Consider the following 23,704-nt stretch of genomic DNA (forward strand, 5'->3'; position numbering starts at 1 on the left):
ACTAGGGATATCTGTTTAAACACATGATCTGAAATTCTTCAGGGATATTTATTTGCCAGTTGTTTGTTGGTTTCTACAAACACAACCAAAGGGAAATAGTAATCATAAACATTGTCCATCATTAATATAACAAACTGTTAAACGAGACAAATTACTCATAACAGACAGATCAAACAATTCACACAATTTAAATCTGAATAAACATAAACTCAATATGATAAGGGAAAATATTAAACATATCCCATTCAAATCAGATACTATGAGAATTGAGCAAACCACAGCCTTTAATACTCAATGGAAAGAGCTCAAACCAATCAATGGTTGATTGAATTGAAGGTAATTAGGTAGCCAAACTCATGTCACACCACCCTACATTGAAAAGGAAACCAGGAACTTCAAATTATGTGCTGGATTTTCTACATAAGGTTTACTTTAAGAAATTTAATTTCCATTTGTTGTTAAATGCAAAAAGTCAATGTCATTTTTTATTAGGTAGTACACAATGCAGGTCCAGAACATGGCTGTCATAGAGATGGTCAGTGAGAGTCCATTGTGCCTACTGCTGATTTGGCCTACAATGCAGAGCCTCCCACATCCTGTGGAGAGCAGAACTAATGGGTCAGACATCCCTAGAAAGTAGCAGTGCTATTGTGTAGCCAACATTACTCATGATATGAACTGTTTCCAAATAATCAAACACTCCAGTTTAGTTGTCAATAAAGTGTATTTTTGCTGTCTGTCCAGGCAGTAATGTTTAACCTTTGAATCTTACTGTATGTTTGTGCTTGAAAGCTTTCTTTACTAAGTTAACTGATTTACAAAAGAGAGAACTTAAAAGAATAGTTCACCCAAAAATGAAAATTTGCCATCCAAGATGTATCTGAGTTTCTTTCTTCATCAAAACAGAATTTAAGATTTTTAGGATTTCATTTCAGGCCTTCTCCTTTAAACAATACAAGTGAATGTACTCCATTTTTTGACGGTCCAAAATGCATATTTAGGGTGCATCAAAATAATCCACAGGACTCCAGTCCACAAATAAAGTTCTTCTGAACCCAAACGATTTATTATTTTTAGAAACAAAACAATACGTATATACTTTTTAACTACTAATGTTCACTTCTGTACATCTCTGTGACGTGCGCTCATAAGAGGGATGATGTAAGCTCATTGGTAAGGTCACGAGTCATGTGAAGGAGGCAGGAAGCACGTCATTGTTTACAAGAGAAACTTGCACAGACCAAGTGCCGTTCACAAACCAAAACAATATAAAATAATAAATTAATTTCCAAATAATAATTAAACAAAAATGAATGCAGTAAATAACCATCCTTTATTTCATCCTTTATCTGCTTCTGCTTTTTCTTTAGCAGAATTATATAGGGTATATGACTGTCAGGAATTCAAGCCACACAAGTTGTAGTTAGTGAAACCAAGTGCGAGAGCATTTACTGAGATTTACAGGGTTTACACAGTGAGATCAATGGTACAGGTGATATCACACAGAAGAGAAGCTTCACAAACTGAAGAAGAGGTAACAGGCAAAACAGCAGAATAAGCACTAAACAGATATGGATGAAGATCAAGAGCAAATACAGACAGGTAAATAAACACTGCAAGTCCTTTGTGTGAGACTTGACAGTGAAGTGGTGTGAAGGTGAGTTATTTATGCAGGCAGGGATGAGCGAGTGAATTGAGTGCAGGTGCGGTGAATTAGAAATCGGGTGATGAGGAGTGGCATGCTGAGGGAGGTGCAGAGCCCGAGGGAGGCGTGACGATGAAGTTTTCACACATACCCGAGTTCGCTGGAAAAAAAACAGCACGGGCACAGCCGATGAATTCAGATATCGACCCTTTGTTTCTTTCGATGGTCTGAAATCCTCAGGGGTAAAATGTTCACTGCACATCCTCCAATATTTGAGAGAATGTAGGGGTGTACTGATATCCAGGTTCAGCGTGATAAGCTAGACCTTCAGTTGCTCATGATCATCTATAGGCAATCGATGAAAAGTTAATATTTTGCATTTGCAATAATTATGCATTTTCTTTGGGGTTTATGAAGGTTGAAGCATCCAAGATACACACGCCAAATGACCATTTTGAACAATACACTTATACAAATCTACAACAAAGACAATTAAACTTTTGTACAGCTCTCCTCTTGTAAACAATGACATGCTTCCTGCCTCCTCCTCCACGTGACCTTACCAACAAGCTTACATCATCCCTCTTAAGAGCACGCATCACAGAGATGTATGGAAGCAAACATTGTAGTTAAAGTATATAAAGTATTGTTTTGTTTCTAAAAATAATCAATCTTTTGGGTTCAGAAGAACTTTATTTGTCAACTGGAGTCATGTGGATTATTTTGATGCACCCTAAATATGCATTTTTGACCGTCAAATAAATGGAGTACATTCTCTTGCATTGTTAAAGCAGGAGGCCTGAAATTAAATCCTAAAAATCTTAAATTCTGTTTTGATGAAACTCCAATACTGTGACAAGGCAGATAAGGAACTAAATGCAGCTTTAATGGAACAAAAAATAAACAAAGTACTCAAAATAAACCAAAACCAAAACCAGGCACAGAACATGACATCACATGTGAAGACTAATTAACCAGGGGAAACAAGGGCTTAAATACACAAGGGAAACAAAGAACACCTGGGGAAACAATCAGGGAACGAGGAACACCTGGAGAAACAATCAGGGAGAACCAATCATGAAATAAAACTACAAAGGACTACAAAAACTAACACAGGAAACAGGAACGGGGAACTAAACAAGAATTTCAACATAAAAGTCTAAACAAAAACAGGGAATACATGACAGATACAGTTTGGGTGGCCTAAGGGTGAGTAAATTATCAGCAAATTTTCATTTTTGGGTGAACTAGTCCTTTATTTATTTATTTTTTATTTTATTATTTTTTTTCCAGTTAAGGATCTGTTGGTTTCAGATATGCAGCAGGTAACATTAATTCTTTACAGCTATATTGTTGGATTACATGATTTTTCATGGGTTTAAAGAGTTTTGGATGCAGATTTCCCCATCATTTGTTTCTTTGTGTTTTGCTCTGGTTTTACCAAAATTATGTAACATTTTGGAGCAAATATACAAAATAATAAACCAAAGCTTGAAGCTAAAATAGCAAATATCTCCACAGCTACAGTGAATTTTCCAGGGGAACTGACATATGCTGGGATAAATGTGATCCAAACAGCACAGAATATGAGCATACTAAATGTGATGAACTTGGCTTCATTGAAGTTATCAGGAAGCTTCCGAGCTAGAAAAGCTAAAACAAAGCAAAGGAAAGCTAGAAGACCAATATAACCCAACACAGCACAGAAACCAATAGCTGAGCCTAAACTGCATTCTAGAATTATCTTTTCTCTGTAATGCTTCAAATTCATATGTGGGAATGGAGGGGATATTGTTAACCAAAGCACACAGATAATCACCTGTATCGAAGTTAAGGAAACAATGCATAGTCTTTGCTGCAAGGGCCCAAACCATTTCATGACATTGTTTCCTGGAAGTGTAGTCTTGAAGGCCATTAACACCACTATTGTTTTCCCCAGAACACAGGAGATACAGAGGACAAAAGTGATCCCAAATGCTGTGTGACGCAACATACAGGACCACTCAGTGGGCTGACCAATGAAAGTAAGTGAACAGAGAAAACACAGTGCCAGTGAGAAGAGCAGCAGGAAGCTCAGCTCTGAGTTGTTGGCTCTGACAACAGGTGTTTCTTTATGAAGATAAAACACAAAATATACCATTGTCGTTAATAATGTCCCAATGGACGAAAAAATAGAAAGCACTGTCCCCATGATTTCTGTATAGGAAAGAAATTCAACCACTTTTAACACACAACTGTCTTTGCTTTCATTTGACCAATACTCCAGATCACAAGGAAAGCAATCACTAGAATCTGTGAAGGAATTTGGGAAAAAGATTATCTGAATGTAAATTGCTTAATGAAGTCAATGACCAATGGACAGTATAACACTTTCTTACACTTTTGGTATTCAATGGCATTTTACCTGTCTCATTACTGATTTCTCCCTCTGCACATGGAATACAGTCATAACAGCAGACAGGCCTTCCTTTCTGAATAGCCTTCCTAGTGCCAGGGAGGCAGCTCTCACTGCACATGGATACAGGCAACTATGAGAAAAGAAGCAGTAGTCATATAAGTTTATTTTAATTGAATTTTCAGATTCATCTCCATTTATTTATTTTTTTTCAGCTTTTATGCCACTCTGCTTTCATGCATTGTATTTAGATATATTGTTTTTTTTTTTTTTTTTTTTTTTTTTTTTCAGAATAAGACCAGACATTTCACATGCCTTAAATAATTTGTCGTTATACATAAATGCTGTACCTGTCCACTGTTCCCTGCCCATACAATGTGTTCCTGATCAACTTGAAGGCATTGCTTTGAAGGCAGTGAGCTGTCATAAATGCCAACATGCTTAAACTGCAGACCTCCATTCTCAGCAGGCTGCCAGTTCACCAGGTCATATCTTGCCATTGGATCACCACTTGCATCAAAGAATATTTTCTCACCTGTTTTGGCAGAGAAGTTGACATCTCTCATATACTCCAGCACCTGAGCAGAAAGACCAGAAACATACAATAATTTGTTCCAGTATGATTTTTCTACTACATGTTTGTGCTCCTAAAGTGTTAGTTCACTCAATTCTTACATAATTTACTCACTTTCATGTAATTCGAAACTAGGACTGCACAATATATACAATTTTATGAAATATCGCAAATGTCAGTTTGTATTTTGTGTAGGGCTGGAAAATTTAACATGTTAATTTTCTGCAATTAATATTTTTTGTTTAATGCGTTAAAAGAAATGTACACTTTTTTTTTTTTTTTTTTTTTTACTTGCTGAAACTTCATGCGATAGGAGAAAGGTGTCCTGAGTTGTTCTTGGCAGGCTACTTAGCCTTACAGACTCCAGTTTGGGTGGCTGTGGGGTTAGGACATCTTCTGCCTGCCAGGAACAAACCTTTGTACAATGGGTTAAACACCACTAATGTTTTTCCCCTGCTTTCTGTGGCTAAAATTGGCATATATAAATTTTGAGGAGGTACACGTTCGACTCTACTCTACATCCTAACAGAGAAACTGATTATGTGGAGCAATGCATGCTTATTCATTACCCGCGACACATGTCCCGGGCATAAAAAACACGGGAGTGGATTTACTATGTGGAGAATGGAGACTTCCCCCACAAGCGGTAAACCAGGCGTGTGAGAGACAGCTAAGTTGCTCGCACAGCTGTCTCTTTGCTTCACCTGTAAATCCGCAACTACTGTTGTCTGAATCATTCTCAAAAGTGAAACCACCTGAGAGAGACCCAGCATGTGTGCGATAGAGACTGAGAAGGGCCTGGCCATTCAGCAAGCTGTAGCCAGGTATACTTTATAATAGTTTTAATATTTTAAACTTAAATTAAACTTCAGAATTCAATGTTTTATACAGTATATGCATATATAGTGTCTAATAATGCATTGGCAATGTACACTTAAGTTTCTGTTGCCAATAGAAAGTCTGATATTAATTGAATCTGCCCATTTGATCCTGCCTATGATGAAAATGGCAACATGTCCACTGATTTTATGGCATGTGTACATATACTTATATCAAAGATTAATACCTGTATAAATGTGTTTAATTAACACTATCTGCAAAAAAATAAAATAAAAAAATAAATACAAATAAAATAAAAAATGACTAACCAAATTCTTGCAAGTTCTTTGAAAGTATAAAGTAAATATATTAATGATATTTTTTTAATATTTGTTGTAATGTATCGCACCATAATTTAATAGTGAATAAAAACAGAAAACTGTGTGTTTAATTCGTTTTTTTTTAAATGATCGATTCATAGCCCTGATTTCATGATAAACGTGTCATAATTTGAAAGCTGAGGTTAAAATCGTGTTTTCCCCAACTCTATATCTGACTCAAATGACAGAGCTTGTCACATTTGTAAATATGTTCCTGTAACCAATGCTGTCTTGTGCTTCCAATCTGCATTGTGTGTGAGAGCAGATAATGAGACCAGACGCCTGTATGCAAATTCAAACTTGTTCATTGGTCATTGTGGATATGTGTGGATATACATTATCAAAAGATGTGTTTAAATTAATGGATTGTCCCATGAAGCACTCCTTTCTGTCTCAAGTTCGTCTCGAACTTAGAGCACATTAAAGCAATGCAGAAAGCAAATGTCTAAGCCAGGCTCTTCTGGACATTATTTTTCAAAACATAAGTCCCATATTGAATCAACTAATTATTAAATGAATCTAAGCATGTATTAAAGGTGCACTTAGTAATTTTTGCTTATTAAAATGTTTTACAATTAAAGACCTGAATAGCATTTTTTAGAAATATGTTGAAAATGATGTACACTCTTATTAGATGAAGACTCCAGTAATATCAGTAATGAAATGAAAGCTGCTTAATTTTACATGGAGCGGGTTGCCCCCTCATGAGCGCTGCCATGTTGACAGCACGTGACACTGTGTCATGCAACTGACTGAGTTACTAGTTACTAAGTTTACTTAAAATAGTGCTTTCAGCCAATGCTCAAACATAAAAGTACATGTAAACAAAACAAGAAAAACAAACAAAATAACATAACAAACAAAATATACTTACTACAGACAATAACTGAGTCAGAGTCAACAGTATAGTCCAGAGTGATAGTATCAGCAGGATTGTGATCCAACAGACAGTCTAAACAGAATGAGTGCAAATGAAAAGAAAAATGTCCAAACAAGAGGGAGTCATGAAACAAAATGCTATGTCTTGCAGCTCTCATGCCGCTGATAATGGCAGAGAGCTCACAACTGAGTTGCTGGTCTGGTCAAAGTCCAGCGAGCAAGAACACGCAAATGTATTTTTAAAAAAACTATTTTTTATTAAATCCAAGAATGTCCATAATAGGGATGTGTAGTATGAGATGGAGAAAAACACAGACTAAAAGTAATAAAACAGAAGACAGACAAACATTTTCGTAAAGCAGCAGTATTTAATGAACAAACTTCCTATATCCAAGACGATGGGTGTCAGTATAGAATCCAAAACCACAAGTACTACTGGGACAGATACAGGGACGAGTAGGAGCCAGCTAAAATCTTACTTAGTGCACCTTTAAAGTAAAATAAATAAACAAATAAATAAAAAAGAAAGAAGACCAGTCCAGCCAGCAGGACAAGTCATGACCGCGTGGTGAGCCGCAGGAGGATACAACTGTTAACCCACAGACAAGAGAGGGAAGGCAATACAATGAAAAGGAGCCAGGGAGAAGGAATCTAATTAATTGGCCAAGATCTAACAATAATGAAGCCTGGAGCAGACTAGACTAAGACCTGTGCTCCACCTTGGAGAATACACTCAGCAGAAGGATGAAGGCCAAGCTTAATATGTTTAGTGACATTGTTTATGAAAAAATGTGTAGGTAGAGTTGGGCAAGTGTCAGTGAAGAAGCGTGGTCCCAGAGTGATGTGTAGGAGAGAAAAGGAAACACTGCAGCTGGTGAAAGTGGAGGCAGCTTTGCAAGGCATGGAGAAGAGCAGGGGCATCATGTATAAATGTTGCATATGCACAAAAATGTTAGTACGCCGCTTCTCATGCTTACGATGAGATTTCTAAAAAGTAAACTTGACGTGAAAATGTGCGCACCACCACGCAAGCTCTACCCCTAGCGTACGTACTCTTTTACTGCTGGGTGTGAATTGACGACTCCAGCTGGACAAAAAATGAACTGAACAGACTGATTATAAACTCTGATTTTCATTTAATTCACCTCATTTAGAGTAAAATTATGTATTTAAGCACTTGAATCAGAAGTAATCGTTATCAAGCCAAAAGTAGGCTATATTAATTTAATTTAACTAATTGAAAAGGCATTCAAATATAAGCTGTAAAAAGGAAATATTGGGCCAAGGGATATTCAAGCTATATTCTCTGAAAACAAGTTAATATCTTATTAAATAAGGTTTCTCCATGGTTCAGCATCTAACCTTTGGGCACATGTGACATTTACAGTCTATATTATCTCATATAATACAGTTTCTCATACTGGTAAACACAGTAATCAAGTGCCTGGATGGCGAAATGCATATTGTAATTTTATGCAGATGATGATATGCATAGTAAAAACAGACGTTGTACACTCTATATATGGCTATTTTAGGGAGGAGACGGGTGGGGAATGAATGTAGTGCATGTACGCATAATCTTCCGCTAGCTGGGATTTATTTAGGGAACTATGCGCAGGTTTTGCCATTCGTTTTATAAATCTGGAAATGTTTTTGTGCATAGGCAAAATCGTCATGGTTACTGGTGTAACCTCCGTTCCCTGATGGAGGGAACGAGACGTTGGTGTCGATGTAGTGACACTAGGGGTCACTCTTGGGAGCCCGAGACACCTCTGGTCTTTGATAAAAGGCCAATGAAAATTGGCGAGTGGTATTTGCATGCCACTCCCCCGAACATACGGGTATAAAAGGAGCTGGTATGCAACCACTCATTCAGGTTTTACGCTGAGGAGCCGATATAAGGTCCGGCCATTTCAGCGGGTAGTTCAGCGTTGTGGCAGGAGGGACCAACGTCTCGTTCCCTCCATCAGGGAACGGAGGTTACACCAGTAACCATGACGTTCCCTTTCTGTCACTCACTCGACGTTGGTGTCGATGTAGTGACACTAGGGGTCCCTATACAAAACACCACAAGGCTGAACTGTGTTACGTGAACTGGCGGTGTGTGGTGGGCAGACTTGCTGTGTGCCTCATAGCCAGCACACCAGGTCGACACGTAACCTCCCCCAACACAGTTATGAGTGTCGAACGGCCCTTTTTGGGGACAAGTCGACTACCCAGAGATAGAGACAGGCTTAACCCAGTCATGGCCTCTTTCCCCTTCCCTTTTTCCACTCCCTAAAAAGAAGGGGGATTATCCGACTGGGCCGCCAGGTCTAGTCGGGGGGTGTCCCTCCCAAGGGGAGGACACCGCGGAGACCACACCTCGCCCCAAGAGAGGGGGGATATTTAAGTGGAAGAATACATCACATGGTCTTTCCAACCATGTGGAGAGCCTTCAAGGTAGATCCTACCCAATGGGGGAGGAGTTACTACAACATGGAGACTGAGGGGCTCTGCCCAAGGAAGACGCAGTTTGCCAGTAGGGAAACGAACTAGCGGAAGATATAGATCGCATGGGGTTAGCCTTACAGGGAACCGCCACATGCAGAGCACCTACCCCAGAACCGGGCTCTTAGTTAGCGCGTGTACTGGGCCGGCAGCGAGTCTCTCCGAAAACTCGACTGCCACAGGGCTCGGAGGAAGTCAACCAGGGAACAACCTTTGTGAACACTACTGGGAATTAACAGCGCACGTCTTCAGCTCAAAAGGAGGTGGAAGGCGCTATGTGCAAGCGATACACCCGGCCGGCTATCCCGGGCTTATCCGCTTGTGTTGCGTGCCACTACCTGGGACGAAACCGGTTCCACCCGGAGGTTGTAGAACCTTGCAAAGGTGTTGGGTGTTGCCCAGCCCGCTGCTCTGCAATGTCTGTTAGAGAGGCACCTCTGGCCAGGGCCCAAGAAGCCGCTACACCACGAGTAGAATGGGCTCGTAGCCCTACCGGGGGCGGCATGTTTTGGGTGAGACATGCCATAGTTATGGCGTCAATGAGCCAGTGGGCGATCCTCTGCTTGGAGACAGCGCTTCCTTTCCGCTGTGCACCGAAGAAGACAAAGAGCTGCTCAGAGAGTCTAAAGCTCTGCGTGCGATCCAAATAGATGCGCAAAGCGCGCACCGGACACAGCAACGCCAGGGCTGGGTCTGCCTCCTCCTGGGGCAGCGCTTGCAGGTTCACCACCTGGTCTCTAAAAGGAGTGGTGGGAACCTTGGGCACATAGCCCGGTCGGGGTCTCAGGATCACGTGAGAATAGCCCGGACCGAACTCCAGGCACGTTTCGCTGACAGAGAACACTTGCAGGTCACCTACCCTCTTGATGGAAGTGAGCGCAGTCAGGAGGGCAGTCTTCAAGGAGAGTGCCTTAAGCCCTGCAAAACTCAAAGGGCCTTTCTCAGGGGAATTTGCCCAGGGGGAGCTGTCACGAGGAGCGTGAGGTCCGAGCACCACGTCTGGGCGGGCCAGTAGGGTGCTTACCAGGACGACCTTCTCCTCGTCCTCCCTGACCTTGCACAGGGTCTGTGCGAGCAGGCTCACTGGGGAAAACGCATATTTGCGAATGCCAGGGGACCAGCTGTGTGCCAGCGCGTCTATGCAGAGGAAGGCCTCGGTGAGGGCGTACCAGAGCGGGCAGTGGGAGGATTCTTGGGAGGCGAACAGGTGCACCTGTGCCTGACTGAATCGACTCCAAATCAGCTGGACCACCTGAAGGTGGAGTCTCCACTCTCCCTTGAGGGTAACCTGTTGTTACGGCGCGTCCGCCGAAGTGTTGAGGTTGCCCGGGATGTGAGTGGCTTGCAGCGACTTGGTGCTGCTAACTCCGTTGGAGGAGACGGCGGGCGAGTTATGACATACAGCAGGAGCGCAGACCGCCTTGGTGGTTGACATATGCTACCGCTGCCGTGCTGTCTGTCCGAACTAGCACGTGCTTGCCCTGGATCAATGGCCGGAACCTCCGCAGGGCGAGCAGAATTGCCAGTAACTCGAGGCAGTTGATGTGCCAACGCAGCTGCGGACCCGTCTAGAGACTGGCGGCTGCGTGCCCGTTGCCAACAGCGCCCCAGCCCGTTTTGGAGGCGTCTGTCGTGACCACGACGCGCCTGGAGACCAGTTCTAGCGGAACACCTGCTCATGGAAACGAGAGGTCGGTCCAAGGGCTGAAAAGACGGTGACAGACCGACGTAATGGCCACGCGGTGTGTCCCGTGGCGCCATGCCCGTCTCGGGACTCGAGTCTGGAGCCAGTGCTGAAGCGGCCTCATATGCATCAACCCGAGCGGGGTGGCCACCGCCGAGGACGCCATATGCCCCAGGAGCCTCTGAAAATGTTTCAGTGGAACTGCTGTTTTCTGTTTGAACGCCTTCAAACAGGCCAGCACCGACTGGGCGCGCTCGTTCGTAAGGTGCGCCGTCAAGGAGACTGTGTCCAACTCCAAACCGAGAAAAGAGATGCTCTGAACCGGGAGGAGCTTGCTCTTTTCCCAGCTGACCCGAAGCCCTAGTCGGCTGAGGTGTGAGAGCACCAGGTCCCTGTGTGCGCATAACCCGTCTCGAGAGTGAGCTAGGATTAGCCAGTCGTCGAGATAGTTGAGAATGCGAATGCCCACCTCCCTTAACGGGGCAAGGGAAGCCTCTGCGATCTTCGTAAAGACGCGAGGAGACAGGGACAGGCCGAAAGGGAGTACTTTTACCGATACGCCTGACCCTCGAACGCAAACCGCAGGAAGGGTCTGTGTCGAGGAAGGATCGAGACGTGAAAGTACGCATCCTTCGGGTCTACCGCCGCGAAACAATCTTGATGCCGGACGCTCGCTAGAATGCGTCTTTGCGTCAGCATCTTGAACGGGAGTCTGTGTAAGGCCCGGTTCAGTACTCGCAGGTCCAAGATTGGCCGCAACCCACCGCCTTTTTTCGGTACAATGAAGTAGGGGCTGTAAAACCCCCTCTTCATCTCGGCTGGAGGGACAGGTTCTATCGCGTCCTTCCGTAGGAGGGTAGCGATCTCTGCGCAAGGTAGCAGCGTTTCCATCTTTCACCAAGGTGAAGTGGACACCACTGGACCTGGGCGGATGCCCAGCGAAGTGAATCGTGCAGCCGAGTCGGACGGTCCGGACCAGCCCTCGCGACGGACTGGAAAGCGCAAGCCATGCACCCGAGTTCCGCGCAAGGGGGACCAAAGGGACAACGTCATCGGATGTACCGGCGGGTGGGGCCTCGCGGCGGGGCGGAGCTTGAGGTGCCACACCACATCGTGACCGTGCTGAGTCCGAGGACATCGAAGCACTTACCTGGCTCCTTGTGACCACCCCCGGAACAGCCTGGGATGGGGGAGGAAGAGGCCTGTCCTCATGACCCGTGGAGACTGTCACATCGGGGGCAGATTTGTGCCACAGCTGGGCGCTCAGGGCGGGAGACTGCCGCTGGAGCGCCAACCTGCCAAATGGAGTGGTGGACGGTGGTCGTGATGCCAGCTGTACACACCGAATATGTGACCCAGGGAACAAGGAAACCACTCTTGCGGAGCTCTTGAGTACTGCAGCCACTTGGGCATGCAGCGCAATTAAATGCAAAAGGTAACAAAAAGAAGATCTGCTTACCAGCTCCAGAGCAGCGGGTTTCGTTGTCCCTGGGTCGCCCGTCTCAGGGGCGCTTCGAAGACCTCTGTGGGTTCTTCGGTGCCGGCTGTGAGACGGGTGGCGTCGGCTTCCTGCGGTGGGCTCCACGCCGGGGCCGGGCCGGAGGGGTGGGCTGCGGCGGAGCCGGTGCAGTCACCGCAGGGGGACGCCCTCGGCGATGAGTAGATGGGGGGATCTTGAGCCACGCCGGGGCAGGACAAGCCGGCTAGCATCCATCTACTGCTCTACCATCGAGAACTGCTGGGCAAAGTCCTCGACAGTGTCGCCGAATAGGCCCGCCTGGAAAATGGGGGCAGCAAGGAATCATGTCCTGTCAGCCTCACCCATCTCGACCAGGTTGAGCCAAAGGTGGCGCTCCTGGACCACTAGTGTGGCCATCGTCTGCCCGGGAGACCGCGCCGTGACCTCCGTCGCTTGGAGAGCGAGGTCGGTCACCAAGGGTAGTTCCGCCCCGGGATTGATGCAGGAACTGCGCTCGGCGACCGACCGTGCAGTTCCTTTAGCGCCTTGGTGGACTTGCAGGAGAGCCATGGCGTGCAGGGCGGAGGCGGCTTGTCCAGCAGCGCCGTAGGCTTTGACCGTCAGAGACGACGTAAACCTACAGGCCTTGGACGGGGGCTTTGGGCACCCACGCCAGGTGGCGGCGCTCTGCGGGCATAGGTGCACCGCGAGCGCCTTTATCCACCGGAGGATTGCCGAATAACCCTTTGCCGCCCCACCATCGAGGGTAGTGAGAGCGGGGAAGCTGAAAAGATCGGGACTGGGCAGTAAAAGGTGCCTCCCGCGATCTTGTCAGCTCTTCATGCACTTTCGGGAAGAAAGGAACGGGGCGGGGTGTGGCTTTGAGCGGCGCCGCGAGCCCAGGAACCAATCACAGAGCCGCGAGGGTTCAGGGAAGAGCGGTGAAATCCACTCTAACCGACGCTCGCGGCTGTCCGGGAAAGCATGTCGTCATCTCCGCGTTAGCCTGTGACTGGGCGATCGACCCCGAAGGGAGGAGCCCAGCCGAGGCTTCCGACTGGACGAGCCCGCTCTCTGATGCTGCGCTCGAGAGCTCATCACTTTCGCGGGCTCCGAATAAGTGGTCGAACTCGCCGTGAGACGAGCCGGCGGACTCACCCGGAAGCCCAATCGGGGCAAACGAGCGTGCTGGGGAATGGGAGGTCTGCGGGGGGATACCCGGCGGAGGCGGTCCCATTGGGGTCCCCAAATCGCCCCCAGTGCTAGCCGCGCTGGCCTCAAACCCGTGGGTAAAAGGACCGAGGCGGGAGCCTCTGGGGTGGCTCGCTTCCTTACGAAGGCGAGCCGCGACCGCAACGTTGCCATGGACACATTCTTGCAATGAGAATGTGACCATCCACGAACGCTGTCTCCGCGTGAGCAGTGCCCAGACACGAAAGACAGTGATCGTGACTGTTAGAAGGCGAGAGATAACGAGCACAACCAGGAATAACACACAATCGGAAAAGCATCTTTAAAAAGACGCGTCTTTAAAAAGACGTTCCGTGTGTGCGCTCTTTTAGAGAAATATATACTCTTTTAGAGGGGAAAAATGCTCTTTCAGAAAATATACTCTCTAGTTTTTCTGCCGAAGCGCCCAGGGGCGTTCTCTGCAGTGCACCAGTGCAGAGGGGGGAGAAGCCGCTGAAATGCGCCGTCAGATCCAGCAGGTGAATGAACAGTAGTATTCAGCTCAATGAGCATGACCGTTCGGCTCCGAAGAGAAAATCTGAATGAGTGGTTGCATACCAGCTCCTTTTATACCCGTATGTTCGGGGGAGTGGCATGCAAATACCACTCGCCAATTTTCATTGGCCTTTTATCAAAGACCAGAGGTGTCTCGGGCTCCCAAGAGTGACCCCTAGTGTCACTACATCGACACCAACGTCGAGTGAGTGACAGATAGGGAACTGACTTTTGTGCTTACGCAAACTTTTAGGAAGAAATCTAAATAGAGTTTTATATATGAGGCCCCATATGAGCATGAGAAGGAGGGCTTGACGGTATTGTGGGATAGCATAAGCTAGGTTGTCAGTTCTGAGGAGGATAGAGAGAATTTGACAGCGGAGAAGATCCTTTTAAAGGATCCTTTTAAATTTGCCAGAAATCTTCTCGAAGAGAAGAGGAGTAGAAAGCTGGTGATGCCGAAGCAAGATCTAGAAGACCACATGAAAGAACAACTAGGGGATCCCCATAAAGACAGCCTGCTAGGCTCACCCAGATATGTCCCACAGCTATCAGAGTCAGTAGTGATATTTGATGTAGCTCCACCAAAGTTGAGTGAGATCAGGCAAGTGCTAGAAAAAGCCAGGGCAACTTCAGCTCTGGGCCCGAACGGGATACCTTATAGGTTGTTCCCTACAGTTCTTAATCTGTTATGGAGACTACTGAGAGTTGCCTGGAAGAAACAGTGCATACCCCTGGAATGGCAAAGGGCAGTGGAAATCTGTATACCCAAAGAAAAGGAATCCACCAACATAAGTCAGTTTAGGAGTATTGCTGTACTGAATATGAGTAAGATTTTTTTTTTTGGTGGTAGCAAGGAGGATGTCTAATTCCCTCTAAAAGAATGTATACATAGACACAAGCTGCCAGAAGGCAGGCATACCAGGTTTTCCTGGATGTGTGAAGCATGCGTTTGTAATATTGGAGCAGATCCAGTCTGCCAAGAGAGACTAGAAAGACCTCCATGTAGTCTGGTTGGATCTGGCAAATGCCTATGGATTGGTTCCACACCAGCTCTTCAGCTATGAACTGGAGTGTTTCCATGTACCAGAGTGTATTAAAAGCTTGGTAGATAGTTACTATGGGGACCTGAAAATATGTCATGCAACACAGGAGTACATAACTGGTTGGTAGAAACTGGAAAAAGGGATTACAATGGGATGTTCAATCTCTCCCATCCTGTTCACAGCTGCATTCAAGCTCATTCTAATAGATGCCAGACTGATGGCCATCCGTGCACAATCTGGGGTGAGATTGTCAGCACTACACAGTTATATGGATGATGTCACAAGTATCCTCCAGACTGTTGCATGTACAAACACTCTTAAAAAGGCTGGAAGAGCTTTTGTCATGGGCCAGGATGAAGATCAAGCCAACAAAGTCTTGTAGCCTTTCTATTCGTAAAGGTATTAGAAGTGACTAGATATTGTTTGAGCTGGATGGTGAAAGAATACCGGTGCTGGCAGGGCAGACAATTCAATGTTTATGGAGAGAATACACAGCAGATCTATCAGATAAACACATGGCAGGGTTGGTTCATAAGCAGCTGAAAGAGGGCTTGGATAAGATAGACAATTGTCATATCCCAGGCAAATACAAGGTGTGGTGTTACCAATTTACATTGTATCATCACCTGATGTGGCCACTAAAGATGTGTGAGATCACTGCAGCGGCAGTGGCAAGGATGGACACCAAGGCCAACAGTTACATCAGGAAGTGGCTGGGCTTGCCGTGTTGTCTTTCAGACAATGCATTGTTTGGAAGAAATGCCTTACAACTGCCATCACCCTGGGTTACAAGTAGGAGAAAGCCAGGCTGTCCTTAGAACTAAGGGAATCAACAGACCAGTCAGTGAGGGCTTGTCAAGCCCAGGTCCGCACAGGCCATGCCTGGAAGGCAGATGAGGTTGTAAACAGGGTGGTTTCAAGACTGTAGCAAAAAGAGTTTGTTGGAAGTACCCAATCAGGAAGAGCAGGCCTTGGATGGGGGATGGCTCCCAAACTGTGGTCAGCAGCCTCTAAAAAACAGAAGAATGTGATGGTAGTGACAGAATTAACTAAGATGGAAGAGGACATGTATGTGATTCGAGCAGTCAGCCAGCAATAGCAAAGGCGCTGGATAGTATGGGAAGGTGCATCTAATAGAGATTTAGGCTGGGCTGACCTGGGGAGGATACCCCAGGCCAGGCTAAGTTTTCTAATAAGACCCTCCTATGACACTCTTCCAAGCCCTGGAAATTTGTCCATGTGGTATGATACAGAGGAGAGTTGTCCCCTCTGCAAGGCCCCAAAAGCAAATTTGCAGCACATGTTGGGTCTAAGACCGCCTTGGCACCAGGTGGCAGCATGATCAGGTGCTGCAAAAGCTAGCAGAAATCCTTGAGATGTGTAGAATAAAGGCCAACATGCTCCACAGAGGAAGTACATTGAGTTTGTAAAAAAGGGAGGTGCTGCACAAGGCACAGCACAGAGGGAGGAAAGGCCAATCCTGGCATATGGAAGTGACTGGTCAATTGTGGTCGAACTTAGCCAGCAGCTAAAATTTCCTTCTGAGACCATTACCTCCTTGAGGCCGGACATTTGTTATGGTCAGCATCAGATAGGAAAGTTATAATGATTGAACTTACTGTCCCATGGGAAGAGGGACTGGAGGCAGCCTATGAGAGAAAGAAGCTAAAATATGCTGATCTGGCCACCGAGGGCTGCCACTTACGCTGTGGAGGTCAGGTGTCGAGGGTTTATTGGAACATCAATGCAGCATCTGTTGAAATACATTGGTATCTTTGGATCAGAGTTGAAGAAGTTAATGAACCCTGGTTGCATGGGTACAGTATGTCTCAACAAGAAAGGAGGAATGTCTTAATGGGAAAGCAAGAATGAAAGGCAATCGAAAGGACTGGTGTCCAGCTGCGGGGGGTTGCAGGGAGACCACCGCCCCACCACCGGAAGATATTACGAGATGAATGGGGTGGAACAGCCGTGATAGGTGGCTCCCAGCTGATGAACACGTAGCTGGACAACTAAAGGCACTGGCAGAGGTGCAGGTTTAGACATCTACCTGTGCATCTGAGTAATGCACAGACTATATTCAATTTGGAACAATAGACAACTATGTTTGTGATCTCTGGGATAGACAGTCATGTTTTATTCCAATAAAGTTCTGGCCACTCCAATGACGTCATTGGATTGTTGTATCGTGTATGGCATTTTCTAACAATTTACTGCACATCACATTTTTCCCCTATATCATGCAGCCCTATTCCAAACCCATATGTCTTTGTTTCATCAGTGGAACACAAAAGGAGATGCTAGGCAGAATGGTAGGGAAAAATTATAATGAAAATGAATGGTGAACATAATGCCTAACATCCCATGGCTAATAACATGTGGGTAAATAAATAATGACAAAGTTTTCATTTTTGGGAAACTATTCCTTTTAATTACCTTTTGTGGTGTGGCCCACTCTCCTTTGCTGCTGATGGTGGAGGATTTTAAATCTATTAATATGTTATGTATTGTATGTGCAATAGCATATACTGCTGTGTACACTTTATTTGCTATTCGCAGCTCTGATGCATCTGTATATTCAATTTTCAGCTCTGCCAAGCTTTCTGAGCCAGTACAGTCAACTTTACCACTCCCGTTGTTCCTGAAAGAGCACTGAAATGCTGTTTCCCAGAATTCTTTTAAAAGTTCATTCTTTGGTTGTTGATTAGGGTGCACATTCACTAGAAACTCTCGCAGGCCATCAAGCTTTGAATTCGCTACAGCAAAGCCCACAGCTCCGGTAAGAAATCTATATTCCTTTGTTTCGGCAAGAATTCGAGAAGTGATCCATGATTCACTGCCAACCCACTGCAGCCCTGTGATGTTCTGTTGTGCAATTACTTTCATGAGGGGGGAAAAATCTCCTAATGACATAAAAGCCAGCACCACCCTGGAAGTGGCCTTCTTTATCACTTCCACTGTCTTCAGGAGCTGTGATTGTGGATCAGTTCTTGATATGGCCTCTGAGTATTCAATACAAATCCCCTCTTGTTGAGCTGCCGCTCCAAATGCTGCAATGCCATTGTTACCATAGTCAGTGCGACTCCTGACCGTCCCAACCCAGGTCCAGCCAAAGTGCTTGACTAGTTGAGCCAGTGCTCTGCTTTGGTAATAATCACTGGGTATTGTTCTGAAGAAGGATGGATATCTTTTTCTGTCACTCAGACATGCACATGTGGCAAAATGACTGATCTACAATAATAAAAAAAAAAAAATTAAAAAAAAAGCAGCAGACTATATTAACTATGCAGTCTTAATTCTAAACATTGTGTGAATACTGTACATGTAAAGTGGGACACTCAACTTAAAGATATAGATCGCCCAGAAATGAAAATTCTGTCATCAATTATTCACCCACATGGTGTTCCAAAATGGTATGACTTCTGTAGAACACAAAAGATGTTAGACAGAATAACCATTCTGTTTAATTTAGAAAAAAAGATACAAAGAAATTGAAAGTTAATTGATAATAACTGCAAAACATCTCCTTTTGTGTTCCACAGAAGAAGAAAAACATCCTATGGGTTTGGAACAACATGTCAGTGAGTAAATAATGACAGAATTTTCATTTTTGTGTGAACTAATGATTTAATCATCTATCATTATGTCTATGTTTTTCCATTACTAGAAATTAGCAATCAGCAAGTTCATCCTAAGCTAATATGGAATGATATTGGTGTAGTCATGTGGATATCTTAAAAAAACGGCTATTACAAATTATCAGAAAGGTTCCTACTTTGCCCATATTCACCCTATCACTTCAAATAGTGTAATTGTCTTAAATAGACTGCTACAATGTCAACACTTTTAACATAATGCTTTCTGTATTTACAACAACTGTTGTCCTGGGCTTGAAATCACATTTTCCTCTTTTAGTGGTTAATCGCACATTTATTCAACATGATAACAAGTAGCAGAAAACTAAGAATTCTTACAAGAGGGATGCTGAATGGACCTGCAACAGAGGCCAGGCCCATGGTGGGAGAGGAGTTTGATTCTCCAACAATGGCAAGAACAGTTGGTGGTCTAAAGCAGGACTCATTACTCAAAATCTCTTCATTGCCATTCATCAAAGCCATGCCTGAGAGGATAGCCTGGGCTACATTATTACAGGCATCATATATCTTATAGCCCAAAGAAACACCAGACAGCAGTTGTGTGCTGTTATTAATCTCCTCAATGGCAAAAATCAGTGTCTGAGCAAATTTAAACTCACGCAAATTGAAGCTGTGGAAAAAAGCATCAGTTGTATGTGTTACAGTACATTCGTCACACGGTCAGGTACTTTTTCAGTATTCATAATGTAACTCAAAGTGTAACTCAAAGAGTCATTCGCATACAGACCTGACGCACATCGATGGCTCTGGTTTGGAAGTGAAAGGATGTATCTTTAGCACAGCACTTGTATGGAGTGAGAAAATCGCCCCAATGTTGATGTCTCTTTCGGCTGATAGTATTGGGAGGGCAGGCTGGCTTAGTAGTTTGCAGACCTTCGCTGGGACAGAGATAAACTTACCATGCACCACCAACAGCAGTAGCAGCAGTAACTCAGTCCTCTGTGCCATGCTAATATGCAAGGCTGGAGCCTCTGAGGCAGAACAAGGAAAGTGTGGCCTTTTATCATATTTTGGAATGCCCTTTGGGATTGGCATATTGAACCATTGCTCCAGTTTGTTTCATGTTGCATTATGCAAGAACCAGCAGAGCTGTTAGAGATTATATTTTCACTTTTATTGTTTCCAATGTCTGTGTATACAAGCAATCAAGTCATTCATACTTTCTTTATCTCTTTCCTTTATCTTTTCAGTTTTAAGGGGTTAAGTATGCCTTTTCGTGCACAGATATTTCAGTCTATCTCAACAATGTTGCCTTTCATCTCAGGAGAACCTAATCTGAAAATGTAGTTCTAAGTAAAGCTGTTCCAATGGCGGCCCTCCACAATTTTGTTGAGGTGATTAAAGGCAAATACAGTGGTTGTGGTGTCAGGACTTGGTGAGGCAATTATTTTAAATAAATGAAACATAAAACAGGGGGTTCTGATTTATATGATTTCAATCATTTATATGTAATTAATCAGGTTCGACACTCTTGAACCACTATATAGCTATAGTATGTAACATATTTTATAGCTGAAGTATGTAATTTCTGCACCACTAGCACCACCAAACAGAACTGCAAAAAATAAGCTTTGTTTTCAAAACAGCTTTCTGAACACACCATTTGTTGAGTAAGGTTGTTGGGGTGGGTCTAAGTGGATTGCTCAAAACAAACAGAGAAAATTTCAAAGCGCTACAGAAAGATAGTGCTTACAGTTTTTGAGAAAATTAACTTATGAATGGCTCACTATTAGTTGTCTCTGCATATTAAGCTGGGATAGGAGAAAGTATTTGAACACAGAAGTTTGAAAAATGACAATATATTTTGTTCAGTTGTGTTCCATATATATTTGCCTTTTATTTAGCATTTTATGGAGGCATGCCTTTTGTTCCTTGTTTATTAAAGGAAACCCACCAAAATTGACAAGAGACAATTTTGCTCATGAAAAGTACGCAATTTTCAGTAGATTGCATTATTATTATTATTATTATTATTATTATTATTATTTGTGTGTGTGCAAGTTTTCATGTGTTTTTTACACACACACCTTTAGTTAAATAGGGCCTACAGTATGTGTTATTCTGTACATGTGATGGTTGCAGCCAACCAGTGTCATTTATTCATGTGCCATTGGTCTATTGGGTTTGAATAAACAGAGTTATGTATTTTGCCGAGTGTACTGACTGAATTGGAATATTTTATTGTAAGCTTTCTTTGTAGCCACACTGGCCAAAGTTGAAAACATATTGGCATATGGTAATCATATTCATTTACCTTCACCTTTATCTGTTGCAGTCAAATGTTTTTATTTTTTTCTTATTGAATATAATTATTGAAAACATTTACTAAAACAGAGACCTGTAGCATCCTCAGTTTTTAAGGTACATAAATACATATAAACTGTAAAGATGTTCAGTAAGAAAAGTATGATAATAATCGGCATAACTTTAAAATAGGCTGTAAGTAACAATATGTGGGTAACATTTCCATCTTTAATTATATTAATGTTAACATAATTGTCCCTCACGTATAGATGATCTTTTAATCTATTACAGTCAAAGGGCTCTTGGGGGTACTTTACCCATCAAATATTTTTTGGAGTTTTTGTCTGGTTTCAATAAAATATTATAGCATTTAGGAATGAAGATGCAAAATAACATTCCGTAAGTAGAGGCTAAAATGGCAAATATTTCCACTGCCACAGTGAATTTTCCAGGAGAACTTGCATAAACTGGAATAAAAGCAATCCAAGCAGCACAGAATATGAGCATGCTGAATGTGATGAATTTGGCTTCATTAAAATTATCAGGGAGCTTTTGAGCCAGAAAAGCCAAAAAGAAACATAGAATAGAAAGGAGTCCATTATAACCCAACACAGCCCAGAAACCTATAGCTGAGCCCACGTTACACTCTAAAATGATCTTTTCTTTGAAGTACTTTAGAGTTTTAAAAGGGAAAAGGGGGAGATATTGTTAACATATAAGAACATGTATGAGAGTGAAACCAACACTCTGTTGAGGGCCCAAACCATTTCATGACATTACTGCCTGGAAGTGTAGCCCTGAAGGCCATTAACACCACTATTGTTTTACCCAGAACACAGAAGACACAGAGGACAAAAGTGATCCCAAACTCTGTGTGACGCAACATACAGGACCACTCAGAATTCTGACCAATGAAGGTAAGTGAACAGAGAAAACGCAACATCAGTGAAAACAGTAGCATAAAGCTCAGCTCTGAGTTATTGGCTTTAACTATTGGGGTGTTTTTATATCTGAAGAATACGATTGCAATTATCATTGTTAAAAATGAATCAACAATTCAGTTTCCTTCTTAACACATCCATCTTTTTGGTGATTTGACCATAAGTCTTGATTGCACCGTTGACATGTTATAGAATCTGTTATTAGAGAGATAAAAAAGCAATGATTCATGAGTCTCTTTTTTTCTATAATATATATATATATATATATATATATATATATATATATATATATATATATATATATATATATATATATTGTAATTTCACTTGTAGTATTACTGATCTCTCCTTCTGTGCATGGAATACAGTCATAACAACATATAATGTAGGTTTTCCTTTTTGCACAGCCTTTCTAGTGCCTGGAATACAGCTCTCGCTGCACACAGACACAGGTACCTGCGACACAAATTTCAAATAGTTTTTCATTTATTTATTCCTTTGACTATTCATGTGTATTTATGCAGATGCTACTGTATGAATGATTCTGAACATGTATTTTCTCTTAATTTGTTGTAAGTCAGATACTTTTTTTTCACCCTTTTTCTTACCCTTGTTGAAGTATTTGCTCATAAAATTGAAGCCATATTGACAGCTAAATGAACCCTTCCCTGGAAAGAAGCATCATAATGCCCAACAGTGACAAATTCGTAGTGTTTGTCACAGGGTCACCATGCTCATCAAAGTAAACCTCCTTACCATCTTTGGTTGTGAAACGCACCTTTTTCAGGTGCTTCAGAAACTGAAAGAACAGACAAAATAACAGATAAAACTGGTGTCACTGACAAAATATAAACAGTACATGTGTGTCATTGAATAAAATGTCTGACAACTAATAATGCTGCATTTTTATAATTGTTTTGCTATAACATGCTAAACATGCTATTTTCCAATGGATGTGTAAATGCTAAGCAGAAATTGTACTTTATATTGTTGTAATATTAATATAGTGTTAACCCACTGTTGAAGGATCAGGCTGTTTCTTTGTGGCACATTTGTCCTCGCAGCCCAGAAGGGTCATGAAGTGTATGAGCAACAGTATACACTCCTTTGTAAACATTACTGAAATGGGCATGAGTGACATATCTGTGAATGTGTTTTGCATCTGAGACAGCTCCTCATTGCCTGTACATACTGTTGTGGACATTGAATCATTCTCTGTGGAGTACTGACAATGAAACAGTTCTTCCCAGAGCTCAGTAAATATGGCAGTGCCTGAAGATTTTAGTGGCTTAATGTCTAGAATGAACTCCTTAAGACCCGTCACTTGTGATTTGGGTATAGCCAGCCCAATGGCCCCTTGTAGAATGTGGCCTCCCAGTTGCAATGGAAGGAGAAAACCCCTCCAAGAATGATGTCTCCGTCTTTCCATAATGGAGGGTATGCAGGCTCTCCGTGCAGAGTACAGACAGTCTCATTAGCTTTAGAGAAAGTCATGATGGCCATTACCATATGCAGCAGTGCAACAAGTGGCTCCATTCACCCACTTAATAAATATTATTGTATGTCACAGATAATGGAAGAATTTTAGTTTTTTTTTTATTAAAATGAAAGTACTGATAATCTATTGGGAAATGACCTCATTTGAAGAAGGTGGCACTCTCTGACATGATCAGAGAACTTTTTGTACTGGTACTTTTATAACCTGTGGACTTTGGTCATTACGTATCAAGGGTGTGTGTGTGTGTGTGTGTGTGTGTGTATATGTGT

The 23,704-nt window shown here is 43.2% G+C and overlaps 1 protein-coding gene and 1 pseudogene across 1 annotated transcript; both read right to left on the reverse strand.

Annotated features, from left to right (window-relative positions):
• Positions 1–3,023: 3,023 nt before the first annotated feature.
• LOC127416649 (extracellular calcium-sensing receptor-like) lies at positions 3,024–19,700 on the reverse strand. The gene is made up of 6 exons (XM_051656092.1): positions 19,480–19,700; positions 19,071–19,362; positions 17,533–18,327; positions 4,391–4,618; positions 4,050–4,173; positions 3,024–3,937 (listed from the first exon to the last, which is right to left on the reverse strand). The coding sequence occupies exons 1-6, from the start codon at positions 19,698–19,700 to the stop codon at positions 3,024–3,026; spliced, it is 2,574 nt and encodes an 857-aa protein (XP_051512052.1).
• Positions 19,701–21,287: 1,587 nt separating this feature from the next.
• On the reverse strand, positions 21,288–23,366 carry LOC127417102 (extracellular calcium-sensing receptor-like; annotated as a pseudogene).
• Between the last annotated feature and the right edge of the window lie 338 nt (positions 23,367–23,704).

This window comes from Myxocyprinus asiaticus, chromosome 26 (genome assembly GCF_019703515.2).
Source record: "Myxocyprinus asiaticus isolate MX2 ecotype Aquarium Trade chromosome 26, UBuf_Myxa_2, whole genome shotgun sequence".
In the NCBI taxonomy this organism is placed as follows: Eukaryota; Metazoa; Chordata; class Actinopteri; order Cypriniformes; family Catostomidae; genus Myxocyprinus; species Myxocyprinus asiaticus.

What these genes read in the sequence shown, in the direction of transcription:
- LOC127416649 (XM_051656092.1), bottom strand. Translation starts at nt 19,700, where the DNA reads ATGGCACAGAGGACTGAGTTACTGCTGCTACTGCTGTTGGTGGTGCAT. An exon ending in GTCCATTCAGCATCCCTCTT is followed by an intron (nt 18,328 to 19,070) that starts GTAAGAATTCTT and finishes TTATTATTGTAG; the next exon opens with ATCAGTCATTTTGCCACATG. An exon ending in AGTGGGCCACACCACAAAAG is followed by an intron (nt 4,619 to 17,532) that starts GTAATTAAAAGG and finishes CTTTCTGCTCAG; the next exon opens with GTGCTGGAGTATATGAGAGA.